General features: G+C 39.5%; 1 protein-coding gene across 1 annotated transcript in view; it reads right to left on the reverse strand.

Annotated features, from left to right (window-relative positions):
* The window catches only part of TESK2 (testis associated actin remodelling kinase 2), a 76,242-nt gene that overhangs the window by 5,605 nt on the left and 43,434 nt on the right, over positions 1-27,203 (reverse strand). The window contains exons 5-10 of the mRNA XM_036387752.2: positions 17,759-17,905; positions 9,366-9,448; positions 7,448-7,523; positions 5,717-5,800; positions 4,497-4,583; positions 1,015-1,150 (exon numbers count right to left, since the gene is read on the reverse strand). Of these exons, the coding sequence (XP_036243645.1) occupies positions 1,015-1,150; positions 4,497-4,583; positions 5,717-5,800; positions 7,448-7,523; positions 9,366-9,448; positions 17,759-17,905 (613 nt within the window). The remainder of the gene's footprint in view (positions 1-1,014; positions 1,151-4,496; positions 4,584-5,716; positions 5,801-7,447; positions 7,524-9,365; positions 9,449-17,758; positions 17,906-27,203) is intronic.

The following is a 27,203-nucleotide window of genomic DNA, read 5'->3' on the forward strand; positions in this document are numbered from 1 at the left end:
TTTCCTTTAAATACTGCCACAGTTTAGACTACAGCCATTCCATGTAGGAAAGACTATGCAAGTCAAAGAACAGCATGTAACACTTATTTGAGAAGTACTTGTTTTGTACATGTACTCCAAAGGGAGAATGCCACCAAAAAAAAACAAACACCAAACACCAAAAGAAAAACCCCAACCCAAACAAAAAACCCTAAACAAACAAAAAAGCTTCCTTTTTAACTCACACCTCTTTTAGATGCTTTCCAGGTGTGGGAGAACTACCACATGCATTTACTCTATGTGGTTTGACATAGAGAAAAATTATTTCAATCTACAACTATATTACAGATCAATAATTATGTCTTTATGTTGCATATTTGTATATCCACATAATATAAGAAACTATTATAAATGTACTCTTAAGTTTCTAATGCCAGAAGTGTCCTAACATAGAACAACCAAGTCAGAATACAGCCCAGGCTACAAGTGTTTGCTCCCCACACCAGGTGGCACCAGACAGCTTTAAGAAAACCTTTCAAGTCAAACATTCCCAAGCAGACCTGGGACTCATCTTTTCTCGTCTTTCAGAGTATTTCTAGGTACTTTATAATACTCTTGCATCTTCTGTGCTCTTCCTCCTGAAGGAATTTAAGAAGCCTCTAAATATTACAAGTAACATAGACCAAAGAAATTATGTATATGTACAAAGCAGCAATAAATCAAAAATTTATGGGTTTTCATATACTATCAGCAATTTACAATCCATTCCCAAATGAACTCTAAATTTCCTCTCAAGCTCTTGGGGACAGACTTTTATCACTTTAAGAAACAGCTAGCTGTTTTTTTCACCAAAGGACATTCCACAATGCAAAGCATAGAGCATTGCTCCAGAATAATTTTCAGGGTTTGTGTAAAATCATTCATAAACCGTAAATAAAACCATATATAGCCAAATATCAGTTTTCAAAATATGAAGCTTTTCCTCCTCTTGCGGTGAGCACCCAGCAGCAATGTTTGTACAGTACAGACATTTACCTTTTGGTTTTCTTTCATTGTTGTCAAGGTTCAAGAACTTTCTGTCTCTCTCTGAGTCCTCATTTCTCAGGCGGTTTAACATTTCCTCCAGTGTTTTGACAATATCAGCAAATGAAGGACGCAACTTTGGATCCATCTGTGAATGCACACAAATCAAGTAAGTCCATTTGGGTTTGTCCAAGCTATTCTGCTTACACAGTGGACAGAGAGAGGGACAATCTGAGGAAACTGAGGAAATTCAAAATGGTTTTAAGTGTGTTGTCATTGCAAAAAAACTACAGAAAGAAGGGGAAAAGCAGTATTCTATTACACCTCTCCAATTTGTAAATATTCTATGAAAAGGAAAAATTTTAAAGGTGGGAAATTGCCAGATTCATGGCTTGTGAGGGGGGGTTGGTTGGTTTGCTTGAAACAGCTTGGATAGTTGAGGATTTCTTTCTGGATTCTTTCTGGTTATCAAACAGATATTATGTACCAATGTTACTTCAAAAGGATTGCACAAAACAATATGGCTATGTCAATCTTTCAAAGATTGTAATTATTCCATACTACTCAGTGTACTGGTCTATCATGTAAGGATGCAAGGGTGGTTATATAATTTGACAAAGCTATAAATTAGGAAAAAGAAAAATCCATCTTTCCCAGGTAAAATATTCCCCCTGCTCATCAATATGTATTAGTCTGTATTTCTCAGTACGTATTTATTTATTCACTCTAGCAGATACAGATCTCTAAACAAAGTCCAACACTAAAATTGTACCACAGGGCAAGCAGCTTCCTTTAAGCAGTAACTTTGAAAGCATTTCATAATTTTGAGCACTGACTCTGTATATATGTCACAGGCTTCACCACTGTAAGTAGCAACATCTAATTCAGCAGCCTAAAGTTAACTTTATTCCAGTAAAAAAAAACGATTCTGCTTGACCTGATTGCTGTTTCCAGCCTGCTAAAGGCTTTCTCAGAGTAGACAAGCCCAGACAGATCCCACCTCTACAATGGGAACAGTACTGCTTTGTATACAACAAACCCCAAAGACCTCCCGTACTGCCCTGCAGGTTGTTTGAGATGGATCTTTCTGAAGACAACTGGTATGATCAGCAATGCCAGAACACCTTCTAGCACAAGGGGAAAAGTGCTAAAAATTCCTATGGACAGTAACAAAAACCAAACAAAGCAGCCACACTTGAAGAAATCAACAGCAGCAAGAAAACTGTTCTAAAGCAGCAGCTGGAATTTACTGGCATTGGAAAATATTTTTCTGCATTCCCTGTCTCACTGAAAGAGTAGGGCAGGGGCAACACTGAAGCACACACTGTACTCTGACAAACTTACTAATTTGGGAATCTTACAGAGCTGTTGCAAGCTACAGGAAGTTAGAGGAAGTAAAAAGAGCTCTCTGGCTATTTTAATTTGTGCTAGGTGAGATCCAAGACAAGAGCAGCAATGGAAAAGTTACTCAGAGCAGTATTTGCCTCTTCCATCCCTGAGCAGTCCAGATTCTGCTCAAATGGAAGAGAAGGTTCCTTCTCAAAGCAGCAGTTGCCAACAGCTTAGCTCATCCTGGTAAGCTTTTTGAACGATCATTTATGATTACATTTATTAAATATTCCCACAAGTAAGCTTGTAATTGTTGGGTTCTTACAGGTGCTTATTTACAAACCCACACACTTTATAACAGTAAGTTTAAAATTTAATCCACTCATAAATGTCAGTTTTTACTGGTTTTCTTAGGGTGCCTTAGAACACATTTCCTGGCTGTAGAAAATCCCAGGGCTTTGCACATTAGTTCAGCTGGGCTATACAGTTCACACCTTGTTGACCCATTACATAATAAAAAGGTATATAAACGTCCATGTCTCAGAGGAAATTAACACACTGATCACCTCTTCCTGAGGGGCACAGCATGCTTAGCAAGATATAAGAAAGCTTTATCTGTTACTCCATTTCCCTTCTCCTAGGTGAGTGGTATGTGAATTCCAGCATGCCCCACACTGAAATCAGCATATTAATGGCCAGATCACAAGACAGTAATTTCCATTTTGATTCAGCAAAGGGACATTTATTATACAGGAAGCTGCATTTGACAATAATGAGCAGGAGAAAACCCTTTTTCTCTGAGCACACCAAATTTTACATGAGAATATAAGGTCACTATCCCTTCCTTCATGAGAAGCTTTACTCTGAATTTCTGAGTGAAAAATTGCTTTGGATCAGGCAGGCACCATGTGTTTGGATGCAATACCATTTCTGGAGTCTGCAGGTGGGGGCTGAGCTTTCCAAAGCCAAATCCTACCTCTAACCAAACCCTTTAGTGCTCATGTAATCAAAGGGCTTCATAAACATGAGTGAGATGTACCCCTATCCAGGAAAAGCAAGCTCTGCTGTACTAAGGTGAAATAAGAGGAGTTAAGTAGCTCATCCATAGTAAGGTCCACAAACATTTTAAAAATTAAATTATGCTATGTGGTATCAAGAGCAGCAGTCACTGCCCCCATTCTCACCTTTATACCACTCTCTTCTTGAGCATGGACTATTGTACTAATACAAAGTAAAGAGAGACATCAGGCCAAAACAACCACCAAAAGCATCAAAGAGATGAGACTTCTTAAAAGCACTCACTTGGATACAATGCTGGCATCAGTTCCAGCACAGCCTGGTTGGGAATCCAGGGCCAAGTTTTGTGCAGTAAAATTTTTTAAAGTTGCCTCTACTTCAGTTGAGCAAACTGGACATTGCCAACATCAGCTGAATGCAGTGGAAGCTCAGGTTCTCTTATTTTATATAAACTGGTTTACTATACATTGGTACTAGTAACTCTGTTACAGGATAACCAGCAGAAGAGATCCACTGCCCTGGAGTTTTCACAATAAGGAGCCAGGAAGGTATCTACTATCACAATTTTACTTGAATAATTGCCAGAAAATTTTCTCCATACAGCACGTGGCCTACAGCCTTACAGATATTAAATCATTTCAGTCACAGTCTGGATTTTATGACACAGGCTAAGCATTTGGCTGTCAAACCCCTTTTCCAAAAGGCATCATACAGACACTTCAGAATAGTTTAATGCCTGATCTTGATGTGTTTGTCCCCTCTGTTTGTAAGAGCAACTCAGTCCTTCCTTCATAGCTCAGTAGCCTGCACACAACAACAGCTGGATTTTGTCAGCCCAGGGGTTAGCCAGTGTCAATGGCATCCAACTGGTTATGGTCAGCCTGAGCAGCCTGCTGTTCAGTGTGCCAGACCTGTTGGTTTGGCATGACAGAACACAGAATTGCAGAAACACAAGACAGACCTTTGAGCAAGGGGAAGGGAAGGATTATAAAAACTGAAAGGGACTTCCTGGGTTGCCAGAAGGTACACTGCTTCTAGAGGTAGGCTCTTCAAGTCTCTTCTGTAAATGCTTTAAGCTTTATCTTCAAAAGCCAGAGGGATTTAGAGAACTCCAGTTTAGGTCTCTCCCCTTCAAGTAAGATACTCACATTACAGCAGTTAAAGGCCAGCTGGAGGAAGTCAGGAGGACAGTCTCCCACCATGTGCTGGAAGGAATCATAATCTAATCCAAAATTCTGTACAAATGACAACAAAGCATAGAGAAATAAATGAGGTCTTCTATCTAGCTCAAAGCATCTTCTTTTAGGAGGTCCCTATGTGAAGTTATCAGGAATAACCATAAGCACCTTTCTCAGCAACCACATAACAGAGGAGTTTGAGAAAACTTCATGCACACTCCAAACTGCAGCGTCCCCAGTGGGGATTACTGATACAGGACAGCTGTAAGAGAACGGGCTGACATCAAAGCCCATCCTTCCTCCTGGATTCAAATGCAATCCATTGCACTTGAAATGTTGCCTGTGTGGATTTGGAAATACCATATACTGTGATGTTTCACTGTAGTGATTTTCATAGTGCAAATTAACAGCCCACTCCAAAACCAGAGGCTTTGCTATGATGGAAATGTATCAGTTAAAATAACTTTTTAGTTATTTTACATTTCCATCATAGCAACTAACTTTTCAGTGGATGGTAAACTGGTAATTCAAATTATCCAGTTCCTTAAGTGCATGTCTATAAAATCTGAAGGGCAGACTAAAAAAGAATCTTTCTTTTATTGCAGTCTGAGACTTAAGCAAATTTCCATTTTCAGAAATGGAGGAGGATAGACAATTTGGAATAACCCCACAAAGGGTCAAAAGCTTCCCTGTAGATGGGGTGAATAAAGAAAAAAGTATCTTTAATTACTCAATTATAGCTGAGATCCACTGTGCTTAGCAGAGTTCACACAAAAATATGGGTTAACTTATTTTAGCTGCTGTTAACACTGCTCCTGCCTCTTTCACAAGGAGGGGGCTGCTTAGTGCACACAGAATGCCAAAATGTCTCGTTGTGAACCTGGCAAGAAGTCTACATGAGCTATCACTCCACAAAAGGAAGAGTTTGCATTGCAGTGCTCTCGATGTCCTGCCAGTTAGGGGCAGAAAGGATTCCCATGAGGATTGCAGCTGCACAAAGCCTCTGAGAAAGTGTCTTCAATGGAGCTTCCCACAATAACAGCATAAAGAGCAAAAGCTTTTTACAGGCTATTTTTAATGTCACACCTATTCATCCTATCTTTGACAGCAGTGGCAGAAGTTCTAAAGGCTGAGCTGTTATCATGGCAGACTCACCACCTCCCACCAATGTTATAAACACAACCACTTACCTCTGTGCGAGGGAGATAGTCTGGGTCTGCCTGTATTCTTGCTATAATCTCACACAGAATTATGCCATAGGAGAACACATCTGCCTGAGAGAGAAAAAATTCAATAGACACATGGTTCAGCTATGAATGCTCAGTGCTCTTATCTGCCACTGAGTTTCTCCTTACCCTAAATGGCTATCATGAAACAACTAAACAACACCACAAACACTGAGCAACTGCATTAAAGCTAACATTTTCCATGTGAAGAAACCCATGCTCACAGAAAGCATTCTTGTTGTACAAATAACAATGATAACCTTAAAATTCTTTCAAGAGGAAAAAAAACCCACCAAACTACTCTTAATTCAGCAATGCAAAAATTTTTAAAAAAAATTAAAAATCCTTCCTTGCACAAAGAATAGTGAAGTTCCATCTGATGTCCTACACATGGGAATAATTAAAAACATAGCCAAAACATGACATGCCCATATATCACTGTGGTTAGAAAAACAGGTTTAGAATACACAATTCACAGCCCAGCCAGAACATTAATGCTATTTTCAAGAAAAATTACATTTTCCTCTTCTCAGTTCAGTACCTCTGGAGAAAACTGTCTTCCCAAAGCTTGAGCTATCTAGCAGCACTGTATATCAGGTTTAATTTCCATGACGTTTAGTAAGCACTTATCTGACTACCTCTGGAGCTGCACAGTTCCTCAGATTTCCACCCACCTGAATTTTTCAGGTAATAAAATTTAGGAAAACATGGAATACAAAACTACAGGGCAGAAGCATGAATCCCTCATCCCTTATCAGGTTTGTTTATATGTCATTCATGCTGATGAGGTATGACATCTGCTTCCTCTTTAGTTCTCCCCATGGTAGGGTCAATGAGGAATGTGGCATCATAGATTTAGGTACTTTATTATTAATTTAGGTCAATTAAACTCTTTTAAAAGCTTTGAAATGGTAATTATTACATTCATTACTGAGGTAGTTTCCTGCAAGTTAAAAGTACCACCAATTAAACAGAGTATTAACTACTAGGTATAGAGAGGTACAGGATGTGGCCTTTATCACATAAAAGCTGCACTGGCAGAGCTGAAGTAATGGAGACAAAATCCTGTGTAAAGAAGAGACTGATTGAAAACACCACTTCTAAAACCCAGTGTGATGTGATCCTCCTCTGAAAGAAACATTTCCCAATGACACAAACAGGAAAACTTAGAAATACCTTTGGAGAACATTTTGTCTTATCAAGGTATCTCACCTTAAGACATGCTGGTTTATTTTTATATTTATACACACACACACATATACATACATAAATATAGATACATAGACACACACACAGAATTGTGCAAGTTTACATACAGATCTTTTACTTCTACCCAGGTTTCACTACTGTACAGTTATGGAAGATACTTTGCTACATTTCTCAGACTTGGTTAAATTAAATGGTGTTAGGTCAACAAAACATTACTATATTTAAGTTTGTGGGATATTTCAGAATGGAAATAGCATAACAGAACAATCATAACGCCAATTCTATTTCCATACAAGATTAAAAACCACGAATTACAAATATTAGCTATTTAATTCTCAATCTCCCTTAGTCTGTTTCTGTTACTGAGTACAGAAACATCACAAGTGAAAATAACAATAGTTTTAATATGATGGAAATTCTAAATCTTGCATACTGCTACAGAAGAAAAACATTTGACAACTAACTGCATTTATATCATGTACCTACCTTTTCATTGTAGGGCTCATCTCTGAGAACTTCTGGTGCCATCCAGAAAGGTGAACCCACAACTGGTAACTTCTCACTATATAAATGTGGGATAGATAGGGATGGGAGGTGGTGGGAGAGAAGGAAGAATCATTAATTAAATGCTCAAGCATTGCTACTAACTTTCCCAATCAATTACTCATATTTTATTTCCAGTTTAACGTGTCCAGCTACTTTAAAAGAATGTTTTATGTTAAGGTCACAGCTGTTCAATAGTTTTTATTGCCTAATTCTTGGCAGAGTTGGCTCCTTCATCTACACATAAAAAGGTTTGTGGACATCAGTTTTGGGCTAGATGCCAAGTTCTCCATTCATCCAGCAAGACATTCAGGTATCCATCCCTAGATGTATATGCAGCTCTGAATGAAGTCAAACTTATTTATTATTAAAATAATAAAGATTTTTAAATTGTATTTAAAAAAATAAAAATCAAGATGGACAGATGAATCCATTAGTATGGAAAAATTAAAAGTACTCAGAGTAAACCAATTTGAAAAACTTGCAGTTTCCATAAAGCTGAATACTGGGGCCTTAAGAAAGGTTCCAGCCTGTCACCCAGCTGATCTTGAGGGAATATCTATTTAAAAAAGAAAAGGCCTCTGAAGGTCTCAAAGTAGCATGGCTTGCTACCAGCAAACTTGAAAGAACAAAGCTGCTTTTGAAAATGGAGGTAAAAGTAGATAAATACAAAATAGTGTCTAATAGTGCTAATGCAGCCATTCTATTATGTTGTTGGCTTTAGTCTCAAGCTACCTTAACTGTAATCTCAGTTTTCAGAGCATCTCAAAGCTGGGTATTAAGCACACCTTAAGGCACCTGTAGTGTCTTGCAGATTTTGTGATGGGTTCATCTGAATACAGCTGAAGCTTTCAGCACCTCACAGGGTGCTCCAGAGCAGCTACAAGACAGACACTGGCTGTACTTATCAGTAGTTTGTAAATTAAGATGATCCCTTTGTTAAGCTTTTAGACCCAATGTTTCACCAATATTAATGCAAGCCTTCAGATCTCTCAATGTATGGTTTTAGGATATGTGCAGTTTAAAAACTGTGCAGAGCTGAGATCAACTTTTATTGTTTTCTTTGCAGTCAAAAGTGCTGGAAGGCTTTTATTTATTTTATGCAGAAGCAAACACTGGAGAAAATCTGACAGCACATTTCACAGTCAGAATACTCTGCAATACACAAGTGAATATACAGAGAGAACAATGAAATCCTTGTCCCTGATCTCTTTAATGGAGGGATGACAAAAGGACTATTTTCAATTGTGACAATAGCTTGTGACAGTCCCCTGTGCATTCCTCAAATGAGTTAAGATTATAATTTCATCCTGGGGAAAAGAAAATTGTGAACTACTGTTAGACAGTAATTTTATAATTAATTTTATTTTACTCTGCTATAATCCTGGATCTTAAAAACTAACCCAGAGGTTAAATAAGAATGATGCTGGAATGACAACGAATATTGTTTATGAAAGTGCAAAGAAGTGAAAGTTGCTTGAAATCAACAAATGACATTTATTACAAAATCATCCCAATCCAGAATGCTGGACAGTATTTTTGTGTTTGCTTTGTGTTTTGGGTTTTTTTACACCCAAAATTCCCAAGTACCACCTTAAGAGTTCTACCAAAAAGCTTGAGCAAATCCTTTAGTGCTTGGAATATTTTTGAAGAATCAATGTCACCACTAAATATCAAAAATGGACAGTAATTAAGGCTGGAACATTTTGGCTATCCAGCCTGCAGTTCCAGACTGAAGACTGAGGGTATTTTTTGAAAATTCTGTACCAGAGTTAATAACAGTCTCAGGGACCTGGCTCCCAAGAGCTTCTGGCCTGCATTTGTACTACAATTCTCACTTCATTTAGATTAGCTCACATACCTGTGATCAGGAATTTTCTCTGCTAAACCAAAGTCTCCAACTATTGCTGAGTATCCATTCTCATCATGTTTGATTAAACAGTTCTGGAAAAAAAAAACAAAACAAAAACCAAACAGAAGAGTTATTATCTGGGCATGAAACCTCTGTAACATTCCAGATTAAAAATAGATAAAACAAGACTACAAATATAGTTTGGAAGATATTCATCTATGAGAAGCTTTTGTCTGAGAGCAACAACCCTTTTCTCCCACCCTCCCCCTGCACAATCACATGTCTATCAAACTTAAGATGCTGCAACCAGCCTTCCACTTAGCTAATAATCCACTTAAAAACTTGCTGAGAAGGCAGGCAGGCAGCCACAGGCAGCACATACCCTGCTAGGTTTTAACAAGAATTAAGATGATTTAGCTCCCTTATGCTCAAATATGCAATACACGCTGTTCACTATGACACCTTACATTTTCTCTTTACAATTCGCCTGTACCTGACCAGAATACAAGATCAGAGCAGACTCTAAATACCTTTCTATGTTTTGTTGCATTAACTACTGAAAAGGAACTTGCTGCTTTGCAAAAAACTTCCATCAGAAAATATAAGATGTGACCAAGTTATATGTATGTGCTTTTAGAGTCTCAAAATTCTTTACTTTACAGTACATCATAAGACATGATTTAAGAGAAAAGTAATAGGGAAATGCTGTCAGTCTTTTCCTTTCAGATGTGCCCTCCAGTGTCAGGATGGAGGGCAACTTAAGGACACACACAGATAATTGTGCTCTAACAGCATCACATCCCACATAGGCTATTATTGATTTCTTTTTATTTTTTATTTACAACTCTGAGAAATATGCTCTGACCATTCCAGTACCACATCTTTTCCCATTGCACCAAATGAATCAATAGCTGATACCCTGCATTTTGTTCTGTCCTGCAATGGATGGAACAAGACAGAGAATTCATTCCTTTCGCACGTGTTGTTCTGTATCCTCCTGCGGGCAGGACAATAGCAGTGAGCAGCAAACCCACTGCTGACTCCTGCCGAGTGGTACCCTGCATTAATTAGCTAAACAGCAGGAAACACTTTCTGCCTTTATTGTGCCTGGATACACAAAAGCCCCTCACTGACCCCAGAGCATTAGCTTGTCTGTATAATGCAACTACCAAGAAAAGTGAGTCCCTTGTCTAAAAGATCAAGTTCAGGTCATCACTGTTTACATTATTCAGAGACGATTGTGGCTTAGGCCATGAAGTGAGTTTTCTTCCTGCCAATTAAAAGGTTAAGCAAGCCACTCCTGTGATCATGTAAAGAAAGTGCATGCCAGCCTCTTGAAACACATGCCAGGCTCCTGAGATGCAAAGCTTTATTTGTTTAGCATGACTCAAGTATAATAACTACAGTTAGTTTGGGGATCCATAAACATGCACCAAGTTAAATCAACTGTGCTTGCCCAAAGAGCAGCAAAGCTTCTCAGTTGTGAGCTTTGTTATCTTTTATCAAAGAGTGCATTCATTCAGCTTGCCTCTCTTTAAACATTTGGTCACAGTAAGTGGACTTAAAACTGAGAAGGATAAAACTACTGAAAAATCTTACTCAAATGATTCAGACAAGTGGAATTTCATTGTGTACCACACAGAAACAAGTCCATGAGGACACCAAAGATTTTGCAGTGTTCAAGAAGGCTGATACTATTCTGTGCAGAAAAAAAATTCAGGTTATTTTTCTGCCATAGATTTCTCAGTGACTAAAGATGATTCTTAATTCAATATTTTAAAAAAAAAACCTCTATAATTCATAATCACTAGTTTTGAAATTTAGGTTTCCTTCTTGCATTATACCTTTGATTATTTACACTTTATTCATTTTGACAAGCAAGACAGCAGTACTTAATTTTACCTTCTGGGTTTTATGGATCATTGTCATTCTCCAATAATCCCTGATCTCCAAAATTTTGAGGAAACAATTACATCCCGACTAAGAACTATTTTCAACGTAACTAAAAATCTACTGATCTTAAGATGCACAATAATTTACAAGCTTGCTTTGTTACCAAAAGGAAGCTTAAATGAACATCATCCTGACAGCAAATATTCCTTCAGGTTCTTACCAGGATCTAATCTCATCCCGTTAGACAGCGATACATCAACTGAAGCTGAACAATCCTACCCCCCACCAAGCCCCAGGCAGTCTCAGCTTTCAGGTGCAGCACTGAACTATTATACAAGTAGGTTATTCCTAGATAAATCATACATTAAATCAATGTTGGCTGACAGCTCTGAGCCCCTTCCCCAGTGAGCAGGATTTGCCTGCAGCAGAGCCAGGCTCCCTTGCAGTGCAAGCATTTGGAGAGACCCAGCAGCACAGACACCCCACTGCTGTGGGGTCCACAGGTCCCACAGGAGAGGCCACTCCACCAGGAGAAGGCACCAGGGGAAAGCCTTGGGAAACATTCCTGCTGTAGGGTACTGATATGAGCTGTTCTGCCATGGTGGGCTGCACAAACTGCTCTCTCTCATTAGTGCATGCTTGTCTTTTGTTTGCACATGAAGAAGTGCTGAGTGTGAATTTAAGTTCATTAGGATATGTAGTCAATACAAGAGTGACTTTTTAATTCACATTTACATCAGCCACAAGCAGGTGACATGTACCATACAATAAAATTCCAGTGTCACTACAAATGCTCACTGTAGTGAAACTAAACTGATTTAATTCATCTGGGGCAAATTTTTACATAGCTAAGCACTGACTTCCTGGAACCCAGAAAGAATGAAAGCCCATTCCTAGCAAAATCAGTAGTAAACCCTTTCTACACACACCAGCATTGTCAGATGTCACTTCCCCAGCCTGTACTGCTCATTCAGGGCAAGACTGTGCAGATGATAAAGCTGCATTTTGTGCTGAGATCCTCCAAGCAGTCAAGGTTAGTCCTCAGCACCACCATACTCCTTTTCTCCACACTTCCCACCCTAGTAATGCCAAACCCACAGCACAGATAATGGAGTTACCAGACTTAAGATGCAATTCATAAACAGGTGACATAACCTAGCCCACTGTGGTTCATACACACTCAATGAAAGACAGAAAGAATTCACATTCTACCAACAAGATAAATCAATATCAAACAGGGACAAAGCTTCGGTAGAGACTAAAAGGTTAAAAATAGCTTTTGAATTTAATCTAGAGGTGGTATGTTAGTAGGAAAAGTACAATAGTACAAACTGCACTGTTTCTTCTAACAAAGTGATACTTCTCAGTTTCTGTAAAAAATCAGTGTGGTATGAAGAAGTTCCATTAATGGATTTTAGCTCAGAGATGCAAGAGTTCAAACCCCTCACTAATGCAAAGAGTCTCTCTCAACAACTGCCTATGAAATGAAATGCCAAGCAGCTTCATAACACGAGCTTTGAGAAAGGACTTCTGACTTACTATTGCACTATTTGTATAAGCTGCAAGGCAATAAAACTTGGTGACCTTTTCAGGCTTTCTTTCTGGATCTCTACAGAGCTCTATGTCTTTCCTTTGGCAGCTCACACTGTCAAAGAGGGCAGTATTTGACTTCAGCTGAGTTTTTGAGGGGTTTTTTCCTCCCAAAATAGGGACTTCATCAGTCCTTCCTGAGGCAATCTCTTAATAGAAGCAAGGAGCTCTGTACATGAGTCTGAAAGAGTTAACAGAGCTGTTTATAGCTGTTTATGCAGACAGATGTGAAAGAACATAAAGCCCCCTTTGTGTGTTACAGGAGCTTAACATCTGCTTTGCACAGCATAATCCTACTAAGACCAATGCAATATTCTACCCCCCCTTTTTATATAAACAAAAATGAAAATAGACTCAAGAGTTTCAGAGTTAAAAATAAGTTGCTTAGATGAAGAAACATCATTGTTTTATTTTATGATATTACATACAAGCTAAACTCCCCAGAGATTTTAGTGCACTCCAGAAAACACAGAAATGCCACTGCAGTGTCATTTGCAACCTTCTGCTGACTGTTACCAAATTAAAATACTTAAAGGCCAATTGAGATGTATCAGCTGTTCAAAAAGTGTCCCCTGTTTCCCCCAGGAGAAACCCTACTGAGAATTAAATGTGTAACAGGAAGTTTACAGTACTAAATACACTTTTGAAACTATTATGCTTAAGGGAGAGGTTCCATTTGCTTCCCAAAGTATCAGTAGAAGTTTAGTATTTAGACTATCATTAGAAATAGACATCTGTAACAGCTAAATTTTTCAGTACAAAATATCCAGACAAAAAGCTTATTCAAGCACAAAGGGAACCTTGCAACTGCAGCACCAACTTCGAGACTCATCAGACAAAGGTGCTGTTCATGGCCATGGGGTTTATTTTGTTTTAAAGAAGCAAACAGCACACACGGTAGGAAGGCAGGGCATCTCACTTTCAAGCCCAAAGGCAGTAAATTTATGTTACATCAGATAATCCACAGTAATTGCTTACACACATGACTCTGTCCCATAGTAACTGAGACTGCTCCTCTCTCAGTGAGAGAAGGCTGAGCCATTACACACTGTGAAGTGAAAGCAGATGTTGGCAGGAATACACACACATGTTTATATATATATGTATATATGCCTGGAGATTACAATTTCTATATAGATTTTATCATCAATGGAACTCACAATGTTCCCCAAAACTGCTCACAACCTACTATTGATTATAAAACCTGGTTTTCAATTATATATAATTCTGCAAAATTAAAAGGCATTTGTTTGGAGGTTTGCTCGTTTGTTTTTAATCAAGAGTTTTGGTAGTGGATTTTTAGGGAGGGAGTGTAAACTGTCAAAATATCAGTCTATGGTATCATACCGAATTCGGCATGTTCTCAATGTGAAATGTGATGAGACCACTGTATAAGATGGTTCTGTTGCCACCTCTGCAAAGAGTAGACTGGAACAGAGTAGAACAGTATATGCTGTGTAAAGAATTTGAGAGCACCACTAAGGTGACGAGACAGAGCACAAACCCAAGCCAGGGGACTGGCAGGTACCAAGACCAGGGAATAAGCCAACAAGGCTGGCTGTCAGAACCCATCTGTGGCTTCATTTCCATGTAAATCTTTTCATGACAAGTCAAAAGTGCGGACACCACATTTCCTGCCCTATAAAAAGTCCAAGTCACTCTGCCCACACGCCTACTCTGTGCAGGCTGCAAATGGCCAGTCTGACCACTTGTACCTCCTGACAGATTCAAGCCAGGCTGTTGCTATCAGCTAGGGCAGCTCAGCCTGATCAGCTACAGCAGCCCAAGCCCAGAGCCCAGGCACTGAGCTGCTCATGACATGGGGAAGCAGCAGCTGTCGGGGCAGCACATCCCTTCTAACCAGAGCTGCCTCTCTTTCTGACAGAAGGCCACGGGGAAGGGCACCAGTGGGAGATGAGGGCTGACATGCCCCTGGGCTGTCACATCGACTATAATGACCTACATCTACTCTTCTCTACCATTCTTCCCTCTGGCCTCCTGCAGTATCAATGCTGTTCTGTTCCTCTCCACATGGTGCAATTAGGAAGCGAGATCACCCTGCTATATACTAATGGCCCAACCCACTTATTTTCCAATCTCAGACTGGCAAGGGACAGGAACTTTTCTTTCTAAAAATTGTTAGGCAGCAAATACATTGACACATATAATTCTAAGAGCAAGACAACTCTGCTGCCATAACTGACACAGTAAAATTTATGTATGACACCATCCACTCCAGGAAGCTGCAGGAATTGGAAGTTTACCAGAAATAGAAAGGCAGAAGTATGGGTCTAAATTAATTGAAATTAGTAAAATTCATATTAAGGGACAGTTCGCAGTGGGCTGTTGTCCCAAGTGTAACATGTAAAGCATGGAGACATTCCTGCACAGAAAGTCTCAGTTTCATTCTGTTCACACTTCAGTCAAGGCCAGCAAGTTTCATAGAAAAATACTCCATTCTCCCACCTTACAAACTCAGCCTGTTCTGACTTTTGCAGATGTCTAAACCCTTGTCTTTGGCTTCATTTGAATAATAAAGACATCCCATCAATTAGTGAAGTTTACTGAAGAAAGAAGGACGATACAGAATAGTATTGAATTTGCCCTTGTTCAGTCCAAGTTTTCTCCCAAGGCAAGAGTCCATCACATCTTCCTTCAGCTTGCTCACACACTATTTACTAGTAAGAATGAAGACAACTCATCCATCACCAGTACAAACCTGGTAAAAGCCAAGGCATATTCTCATGCAGTAGCCAAAAGCTGTAGTCTAAGAACTGAACATTTTGGTGACAGGTTTTCCCTATGGTTATTTTCATTGTTTTTCTTTGGAACAAAGTTACTTTTTAAAAACTTACCAGCCAGCAGTGCAAACATTTGCCCAAAAGGGGAGTAGTTTGCCCAACAGATTTACAGTTTATTTCCTCAATACCTTAATAAGCTAATAAAATTAATGAGTTGTTTAAGGCCATGTGCTTCATCTACTTCCTTTCCAAACAGAACAAGGAAAGTGGAAACATGACATAAAAAAACCAAAACAACACAAAACCAACCCAAAAATCCCCAAGAAATTTAAAAAACCGACTATAGCTGTCATCAATTAAATTCTGTATTATTCTTAAAGCAAACAGCTTCTGATGTGACCCACACAGATACTATAACTTTAGTGCTAAGAGCCACCCAAATACAGCATAACTGCTAGTGAATTCTTTGGGTTTGATTTGTTGTTCATTTGTTTTTGAATAACCTTAACTACTTCCCGTGGCCTCTGATGAGTTTGCTCTTCCCGGGACATCCCGCACCCCTCCCAGCGGGTGCAGCTTTCCAAACAATTGGCATTCAACAATAGATAACAGTGAAGCACTGGCAGGGCAGCACCAGAGAATGACATACAGTTATGTAAAGCTGGGAACAAAGGCATTCACAGGGAGCCCAGGAACTGGATTTTCATATGACTGACCATCACAGAATGTGTTACAATAAATGCTGCAGGCACTCAGTTCTCCTTAGTTACTTGGGTTCCTTGCAGTAACTCTACTCTTAAATGCACTAAAATACATCCTGAACTGAAAGAGAAACAGGAATACCAAGTTGTCTTTTCAGATATTTTTATGGATCTCTTACCTGCACGCACCAAAGTGACTGAAATGGAGCTTTCTGAGTGTATCATGTCAAAGTGACATGACTCCAAGTCTGGGCAATAAATTTGATATTCTTCCTTACAGAATTCAGTGCCTTTCACTTGAAAGAACAGCCAAGAAAGTATTTTATGACTTCACCAAAATACTTCTTTCATCTACCAGCTGAACTGGTTTTTTTTCACCTTGACTAAATGCAGACTCCACATCTGTTTAACACTGCACTAGAGCTTTAGAAAAACCCCTAAAACTGTAGTAGCCTTATTGGTAAACACACTCTGTGTTGTGGTTGTATTTCTAAAAAATGTTTCTAATCCTAAAAAATAATTCCTTTTAGACTAAATTAACATTCTTCTAGATGCTTCTGATTGAAGTGACATAATGAAGCCTTCTCAAGAAGAGTTTTGAAAGACTTTCATGTTGCAGGCCCCCAGTGAGTTTAAACCAGCTCATTAGCACCAGACAACAGGACAGGCAGGACAGCAAAGCTTCAGTACAGGCTCCAATGGGTGGTAAGAGCCAGTGTGAATACTGGGACAATCTGCTCACACAGCTCAGTGCTCCTATGTCAATATTTCTAGCTGAGCTTGAATTATCCAGCTACTTCAGCCAACTAAATTCATGCAGCATGTCACCAGAACAACTAGGAAAAAAAAATCCACGACCACTGAAAACTCTGCCACTGATATATTATTCTGGAAAAAAAAATCAGAACTTGAAAATTTTAGGCAAACTATATTGATCTTACTGACTTTAAAAATGAAAGAAACATAAACCAGGATCGTACACAGCACTTAAGGCAGAATTAGTGATGAAAGGTCACTCTTCCTACAGGAGATTTGTGAAATACACAGGGAAACAAAAACAACAAGGAGATTTTGAAGTGCATTTGTAATAATCCCCTCAATTTGGGTTCTTTATATGATTAACCTGTTCCAAATGTTAGATTGTTGTGCTTAATTATCCAGGGATTTAAATACTTTATTGAACCAGAATTCAGAACTAGAAAAACTCTGCAGCTGCTTTATGAGAAATCCTAATCTGAACTCATTTAAGGGATGATCTTCCTTCATGATAATAATTTCTCTAGTTTCCATACAAACTATGAACATGTTTTGAGGAGAGTTTTCATTCTACAGACAGCATTTCAATTTGTTTCTCAAAATGTCTTAGATCACTCCTTATATAATAGCAATTCTCTATAAGGAATGGAGGAAGGGAGAAAACCCAACAATCAGTAACAGTACCTTCATTAGGAAGTTCCCTTAATTTTATAAACAGTACCTTGGATGTAAGGTCTCGGTGGAAAATGCCTTTATAGTGAAGATAACTGATTCCCATAGCAATGTCATATGCCAGTTTCACCCTCACCGTCCAGGGCAGATGCTGGTTGCCATCTAGTAGCTGTTCCAGGTTACCACAATTGATGTACTGAAAAGATAAAGTGACATTTGTAATTAATTATTTAACTTAATATTTTGTCAGGAATGTAAAATTCATCACTACAACAAGTAACTTCAGCTCAGTTACACATTAAAACCTTTTTTTCATATGGGCTTGGCAGGCACAAAGTTTGCAGATCAAGAGAAGCTGAAAATGTCTCCCTTCACCACCTGTACCAACACCCTTATGTTAAAGAGGCAACAACCACCACTGTATTAACTCTATGGTATTTAAATACACCCTTCAGAAACCCCTGCAACATCCTATCACTCTCTCCTTTCAGCTTTAGGAAAATTAGGGCAAAAAACAATGCAGAGCTGACTTTCATATAGAATTAATCAACAAAGGCAGAGGTAAGCATCCAAGTATAGGTCATGGAGCCTGATCAAGTTTCCTTAAACTGAGACAGCATCAAAGAAAATATTACAATGTGCTGCTCTAAGTTCTATTTTTTCACTGCTGTATCTACGAGTTCTAATTAGCAATATGATTCCCAGTGTGTTCAGTACTGTATCAACCCCATCAAATGGTGGCCCTCACAAAAAGGAGAGCACAATAAGGGAAAGATAAATTCTACAAGAGACAGTGTAACAAAGCAGCACCTAAATGATTCTAAGTAATATAGCCCAGGTTAAGACAAGGCAACTCCAGTGCTGGAATAATCACTACAGCAGCACAGCTTATGCTTTATGTATAGACCCTTTATAGCACATCAGCAGCTACATAGTGTTTAAATTGCTTCTTGTTACACTCCCAGCCCCAGTCCCCCACCAGGACCAGGCAAAGAGAGTAGCTCACTCCAGAAGGAAAACCTGGCAACAATGCAGTGACTTCTGTCAAGGAAACCCAAGTGAAGCAGACAGGACAATTTGCTCCCAAGCCTGGCCCACGCATGTATCCCTGTGCCAGACTGCACCAACTTCACTTCTTTGTACCACACAGGTCTCCAACTCTCTCTCAAACGACTTTCCTGTGTCATTCACTTGGACAAAACATGTGGCATCATTCTCACGTTTAAAAAAAAAAACCAAACCCCCTTAAATTGCAGCTCTTGTTGCTTCAGAAACTTGGAACCTGCTTGTATTTTATTGCTCTTTCTTATGTCTTGGAGCCTGGGACACCAGGCAAACATGAGCCATACACCCTGCAGTGTGGATGGATGTAGCTGATCTCCCTGAGGCTGTGCTACAGCAAGGAAAGAACACACACAAGTTGGGCTGGACTGGTAACTCTGGGGGTCACAGCTCACCTCCTGCACAGGCTGCAAGAAACAGCTTCTTCCTTACAGCTCGGGTCCACCCACTGCTGATCTCACCAGTGGATTTTGAAAACCCTTTCAGCAGATACACAAGTTACTATTTGAGGAGGCAAAATTGTCGGGGCAGAGGAGGCACCAAGCGATTTTACCTGGCACAGAACCCATCGGGAGGGGGCGCCACGAGGCAGCCGGGGGCTCCTGCGCGCATCCCTCGGGAACGGCGCTCATCCCAGCCCGTGCACAGCAGCGCATGGCACCGGCAGCCAGGCCATGACCCCCTTCTCTCCAGAACAACCTGCTCCTTGTGTTGGAGTTCCTGTGCCAGGAGAGCAGAGCAGCTCTGCAATAGGTCACTCTGAGGCTATGCAATCTCCATCCTTGGAGATTTTCAAGACCAACTAGAGCTGTAGCCAACCTGGTTCAATGCTGGAAACAATGCTGCTTTGAGCTTTTCCAGCTTTGATCTCTCTCATTTCTTTTATCTGAACCCCTAGGGGAACTAGATGACTTTATAGAGCACACAAGAAAAAAAAACCCAAAATATAAAAAACAATTTTATTTTTTAATAAAATTAGATTTTTTAAAAAAAACCATAAGTTGCCATCATGCTTAAGTCAAAAACAGCGACTAAGATTTCTAGAGTAACATGTTATAGATTCCCAGCCTCCTTGAAACAGTGCAAACAGCACCTCTCATCTAGTCATGTTCCAATCAAAACAATACTGACCAACCTGAAACAGAAAGCACCAAAGCACCTGGCTGAATAATTCAATTATAGAATGACACTTAACAAATATCTCAAACCATTTTACCTTTCTGACAGGCCAGTAACAGACCATCCATAAAGCACCACCATACTTGAATTCATTGGAAAGACAATGCAAGGGGGGAGGGAATCACTGACCTAGCTTCCATTTTCTGTTCTCTGAACAGTGCCATTCCATGACACAAATTGCTCCAGAAATGCTAATAAACAAGCAGCCCCTAGGAGTATTGACACACACAATGAAATGGGACAATAGCTGGCTACTATATCGAGCATGCTCTTGCTTTCCTTTTCAACACAGCAGCCTACTGATGTGATCCATTGTTGCCATATTAGTTAAATGCATCCAATACATACATTCCTGCAGCACTCTTCCAGTCAAACAGGCTTGCAGGGTCATTCACCCATCTTAGCTGCAAGGACTAGATTCTAGCATGGGCTGGGGGACAGCTGACACACATTGCACACAGCATCCACGAGCTACAAAAGTGACAGTCAAATCTGTTTCTAGCAGATCTACAAAAACCCACCAGGCTTCCTTGCCACCCAGCAAGTGCACAGCCCTCATTTATCAGAGATGTGAGTTCTACCTTTGGCTCTAATTTCTACACACATGAAGCACATGAGACTAACCATCAAGTGAACAACAAAACTAAGATTTTCCTAGACATCTTTAGTTGATTTCAGGTTTTAGCTGGCCAGCAGGTAATATTTGCATGCAGAGACCAGAATTGTTCCTAAGGCAAGCACTGCACAGTGCTCCCTCAGTGTCATGTAAGTAATCCAATTCTTCCAGTCACTCAGGCTGACAATGCAAACAGCCAGCCTGATGGCCTATTTTTTTCAGAGGACTTCAACAATGCCTTTTCAGGACAGACACAAAACTATGTACATTACTTCCTAATTGCCAGTGCAACTGAAAGAGAAATACTTGTTCTCAATCTCTTACTGGCACAAATCAGCTCTGTGTGGTAAGAATATCCTGAAGGATAGAAAATGCACCTCTCCCAAAGAGAACACTGGATTTTATTCTGTCCCTGACACAGTACTGGTACAGTAAGGCTACAGCACACACATTATCTCAAAACATTATTCTACTACAACAACAACAGCAGCCATCACATAAGTGTACAAGCAATTGGAACAGAGATCTGACCGGGCTGTGACAATGAAAGGAAAGGGCACTACATTTCTTAGAGACATCACAGCTAAATGGAGCAGTGTTCAGACCTTTTCAAACTCTGTATCATCAGGTTGCAGTGAAACAGCTACCCATTATTCCTCATGCTACTTTTCTGTCATGTAACTGGACACCAACAGCGAGCTTATCTAGTTGCCAGTCTGAAAGCAACAGCTATAGGTTGTTTGTTTTTGCATTTACTACAACTTAACACAGAAAGTTGAACACTGGCTTAAAAGATCTTGGCATTTTAGTCCACAAAAACATTCTTTCTTTAAAAAATCCGAGGCAAGAGCTCATACCTTTGTTGTGAAAACAAAGGTTCAGCTAAACTGCATTTCTGGTACCTCTCCCAAATGTTATGAAGAAAGAGGGCAGTAGCTCCTTTGAAGGACAAGTTACTCAGAAGCTCAGCCAAGCACAGATGATTTCTGGATCAAAGAACCTTGAAGAGGTTTCTGATGTTATTGTTTACTGCTGTGAAATGCAGAAGCAGCAGTGTATAACTTATCCCCATACAACAGTCATGCTACTTTAACCTAAAATCAGCATAATAGGACTGCTGCCTCATAACACAACTGCAGTCCCATTATCAGACTCCAGCATATAACAGTACTTATGCACAGCATTACATGCTTCATTTCAAGAGACTAATAATGAACTTCAGCTGTCAGATAATACCCAACTTCAGCTGTCAGATTTTAGCTTCAAAAACCAAAATAGTAGTTTGAACACTAATATGAGAACTAATAGCTCTTAAAGAAAAGGCACATCAGATTCACACAATTCTACCAGTTATTTCTCAAAAACAAAGACTCCAAATATTGCCAAGTCTGAGCGAGAAGACTGATGGGAATTGCAAAGAGTTTCCAATGCTATTTTGAAAACCAATGCTGTTTCAGTGTGTAGGTCTGATATAAATAAGCCAACAGATATGACACAGGAAAGCCAAAAGAAAAAATTTGGCCTGCTATTTAGATGACTTTAAATGTCACTGCCTGTCATTTGAAAAGCAACAAATAACCACAAGACACTCCTGTACTGTTGGCCAATTGTTGCAAAAGACAAGGCTTTAAGTGGTTAAGAAAAGTAGGTGTGGAGAGTGCATTTAAGGTGACAAACCAAATGAGGCAAATAAAGAGCAAGAGATCCAGGGACCCAGAACACAAGACAAACACTGAGATAGCAACAAATGAATATACTGCAAAAACACATTGAAGAAACAGGTATAGATGCAGGAGAAAAGAGAAACTAGAATTGTGGCAGTAGCACCTTCTGCATGGAGAAGGAAGAGAGACATCAGAGCAAAACCCAGAATAAGTAGTTATGCTCTGAAGGGAGACCTGGAAAGCAAATTAAGTATTGCAGACATTATTGACAAAAGCATGAAAGACTGTCAAAATAGACAGAGCTTGTATATTTCTATCATTTCTAATGCTGGAAGTAAGAAGGAAACTCTCATGCCTAATAAAAGGAAGCTGAGAGCTTTTCACTAAGCTTTCTGCAGAACTTTAAAACCACTTTTAGACCACCTGTCTCAAGGAAGACACAACTGCATCTTCAGTTCTCTTATGTTTAACAGTCACCTGTCACACTCTGCAGTCTCTGAGTGACTGCTCTGAAGGTTTCTGGCTTCTGCACAGGCCAATGTACCCTTCTGTCACAACTGGCATAACTAGCTACAGTGGAAGGACTGGAAGTTTCGTCCTTTCCCCAAACTGTTTTCATTACCTTCAGCTGTGCAGAACTGGAAAAGAAAGACAGGATCACTATGTTCAAAACTACAATACGAGATACTACAAGTTGATACAGCGAGATTGACAATGAGATTAATTTTTTTTAAATTTGAAGTTGGTTCCTAGACCTCCAGTTGTTAAAAATCCCACAATTAAAAAATCTACAAAACCACCTGACCCAAGTACCCTTCCATTTCCATTAATTGTTTTAAACAAAATAAATTAATCACTGAAACAGAACAAGTTGGATATTGAATTTGGGCTGTGTGAGTATACTTTTGCTCAGCAGGTCAACTAATGTTGCCATGGAGAAACACACATATACTGAAAGAGAACACAGGTGAAGCAAACACATTTCAGAACAAAGATCAAACTTTTTAATGAGGGATCACAAGGGCACAAGTGGCTTGGAAAAACAGCTTGATTGAAAGAACAGAAGCAAAACCAAAAGTCTGCATCTGAAGGCTCCTTTACTTTCCTGCTCCCCAGTTCCTGAAAACTGAAGGAAAAGAATCTGTAACCTAATATCAATTTCTCATCTGCTTTTCTACCAATACAAACAATCGTGTTCTTTATTAAAAAATGGTGTATTTTCTTTAAAGGTGTTAACGATGACAGGATTAAAATAAATTTAAGTGCCAGCTATTCACAGAGGAAAGGGTCAGCTTTGTTAACTGCCATAGCCTGGTCACTCTTCAGAACTCAGAACCAAAAGCCAAGAAATGCAACAGATCTACCTCTGTTTCTTCTTCTCTGTCAGTTGTGGCATTGATTAATTCATTGGCTCCTCCTTCTGAAAAGGCATGTACAGGCATGGCTTCTTTTATAAGAGCAAACAAGAATTAACATGCACTAACTCAGGAAGGAGCTGTAATGAAACCCATTTGTTGCATTCCAAACATTCAAGCGTTGGCATGGAAAAGAATTCAGCAAGATTTGTCTTCCTTTAATTCTCTAATTCCAACAGCTCTTATGGTCAGTATGCTGAATTGAGCCCTTTTCTGTCATTCCATTCAATCAAAATGTAACGTTCACTTGGCTACTTGCTGCTACGAACAGATTCTTGTTGGTAAGTCTTCAGCTGAGAGGCACATAGCAACAATGCACTGCTGCAACCCACATGGATGAGGGCAGTTTTCTGGATGCTCACTCATACTCAGGTCTGAAATACTGCAGGAAACAAGCTTATTTTGGTGGAACCGGAAAACACTCCCAGTATATCTATACAAACTGACCTTGATAACCATTTTTCCTGTAATTATATTAGTAGAAAAAAAAAACAGAAAGCAAAGAAGACCTAACAAAAACCCCTGCATTTATAATCTGAAGTCACAACCGTTTGGATTCTAAGTGGAGCCCAGTCTCAGTGCAGATAAGAATCTGGAATATGGCATAAATTAGCACACAGGCATAGAAGAGAAAGTACCTTGTTGCTGACACAGGCAAGAGAAACAGCATCTCTACAATAACACTTCTGTTAAGAGCAGAAGGCTCTAGCCACACTGACAGCATTTCAAACATACTGAACTCAGTTCTGCTGAGAAGCTGCAATTCCTAGCAATGAGCTTCTCATTTAAATAAGGTCTTTCTCACCTTCCCCACATAAATAACAGCAGCAGCAGCCCACAGATTATATGGCTGCAAGATGGCAGAAAAATAACCTCTTTGCTTCACTTTTTGAAGTCTGAAACAGCTACAAGGATCTACTGAGAGCAAAACTTACAGCACATGAACACCTCTCATAGTACAAACTTTAAATGCTGCATAAAGAATACTCTCTTTGAGCTGTTTCAGAGTACTTTTCCAAACCTCAACACTCCCACATCCACTCAACATATACACTTACATTTGAGGGTGCTCAAACACTTTATTGGGAATTATAGAAGGCACCAAGATCCTCTATTATTATTGATGTGCAAAAACAAACATTAAAGGAGTTTCTGAATGTTTTGGATGGCTGATAAGTAAAGCAAAATGAGGAAGTGAAACTACAGAACACTCGTTAATTCAAGAGTATGTTTCCTGCGATCCAGACTGAAAAGGGGGGAAATAAGAGAAAGCACTACATACAAACTAAATTTACTGAAAATATGTGAGAAAAAAATTACAAGGCAAAAAGTTAAGCAACCAGCATCACAGTACCTAACTGGACTGCCTCTCTTCATATAGAGAAGTAACAGGAAAATCTAGTGCCCAGGACAGTGTTCAGTTCTCCTCCTCTCTGGCCCCCCCATACCATGACAGCTGAGAAGTTTACATCTCCTCATTTTTTTCAACCTAGCCACCAATAAAAGAATTTAGAGGTTGAAATACAAAAATGTTTTTCTTTCTTGCTTGAGGCGATGGCAAGTGGTCCAGTCAGCTTACAGTGAGAGTCAAAACAGAGATATTAAAAACCCCTCCCCAAAAACACACACACAACCCACACACAGAGCACCCACCCACATGTGTGTGCCTCACACATGGGCAGAAGGGAGACAAGGAATGAGACAATGGAACTTGCTTGTTTGCAGTTGAACATTTATCTGCCTCTTATCTTTCTTCTATCCTTGAGACATTCTAGAAAGGAGGAAGAGGTTAGCACCAGCAAGATATTTAGTAAGTCTTCCTCAGAACACAACATATTTAGATGCTCCTATCTCAAATAATATAATGAATAAAAGGCTTGTGCACTGTTACAGGCTCTGAAGTGATAAAACAAGTCAGTCATCCTCCTGTGAGAGAGGAGGGGGAAATAATTAAAGCCAAGGTATAGCCTGCAGAGCCAAGATTTAATTTTTAAAAATAGAGGAGAGGAAGGGAGAAAAGCTCAGAAGTTCTCACTGAAATAACTGGTTGCTCATCACTTCTCATCTAGCACCTGCATGCATAATGTAGACTGTGCACCTCAAGTTAGACTTTTAGTTTTAAAGTCTTGGCTTCTGCCTTTACATGAGGACTTCTTTAGTGTCTCTGATTATAGCTCTTTTTACATCTGAACTTTCTTTTTGTGAGAACCCACCCTTCTTGCCTAACCACACAGTGCAGATGCATCTAAGTAGCTTCCCACTGCCTGCAGCACAATGCAGGGCTCACACAGCTTTCAATGCTTCTCTGCTTTTGGTAAAAGCACAGACTTGGTCTGGAGAGCTGTCCCCGTGTGTTTAACCTACCTGCTCACCATCAGCCCACAGCAGGTTTTTCCTTTAACTGACCTGCCAGCTTCCCTCCTCAGAGAGGGCCTGTAAATGCCAGCTTGTGTCCTCCAGAAGGCAATGTTTTTGTCAGCTTTTTGCTTCTTGTAACTCAGCTTTTTACTGCAATTTTTGAGAATCAATTCCACCTTTCTGTCTTCAGAATAAAGTGTCATGACAGGTAGAGTAACATGAATTTCCTTCCAAAATGCATTCTGTGTGGCCAAGTACAACCCACCCAAACAGATTTTAAAAAATTCTTTGTTAGGTGTTTTTCTGGAAAGCCACATCTTTGATCACTGCCATCAAGACGAGATGGTTAGCTTTCATTTATTAAAAAAAAAAAAAAGTAAGCAAGCATCAGATGTAGGGGGAAAAAAATTGAAATATCACCTAACTTAAATAATGTCCTTTATATGCTTTCCAAAAACCTCACTTTTGATATTTAAGCACTCAAAACTGCACAGCTACAAATCAGAGAGACTTAGCTGAAACTCCTGTGGAGACCTGTATCATTTTTGCTGGAGAAAGAACCAAAGGGTCAAGCACACCACATACGCCACAACATGAAGCTGCAAGAATATGAACTGGAGGTGGAATTTCAGTCAGAACACTAAATTTCCTGCCTCCTGTCATTGAAAGCCAGGCCCCCTTGTGTGATTTTAAATGGACTTTTTTGGTATGTGCAGCACATCAAGCTGTGTTTGGGACTGAAGTCTTTTTTCTTTTTAAAAAATGCACAAAAATATCAGGTTTCCAAGGAAGTCATATAAAAGTAAAGAATATGTACTTTGTCTAAACTTCTGTGAAATAACTTCACTGTGTTACACACATTGCTTTTTTTTGGTTACAAAATAATACTTGAAGCCTTTAAATTACAACATAAGGCTTAAACGGTGTGACACTTTGTAAAAACCACGACCTTCCCCCTCCCTTTTCTGCAAGTTTCTTAAACTCTACTTACTTTGAACAGTCTCATTTACTTATTACATGTACCATGTTTAGATTTGATCTTGCATCATCAGCCTGACTCAGCTCTCACATACAAGGTACACATAGGTACCAGTCTGCAACTCCTCAGCTGGTTGAACAAGCTCAGTGCAAGTGCCTACAGAATCATTTCAACAAAAAAGGGACATCTTTAGCTGATCAAACAGATGAGGGTGCTCATAT

The sequence above is a fragment of the Molothrus ater genome, chromosome 9, assembly GCF_012460135.2.
Source record: "Molothrus ater isolate BHLD 08-10-18 breed brown headed cowbird chromosome 9, BPBGC_Mater_1.1, whole genome shotgun sequence".
In the NCBI taxonomy this organism is placed as follows: domain Eukaryota; kingdom Metazoa; phylum Chordata; class Aves; order Passeriformes; family Icteridae; genus Molothrus; species Molothrus ater.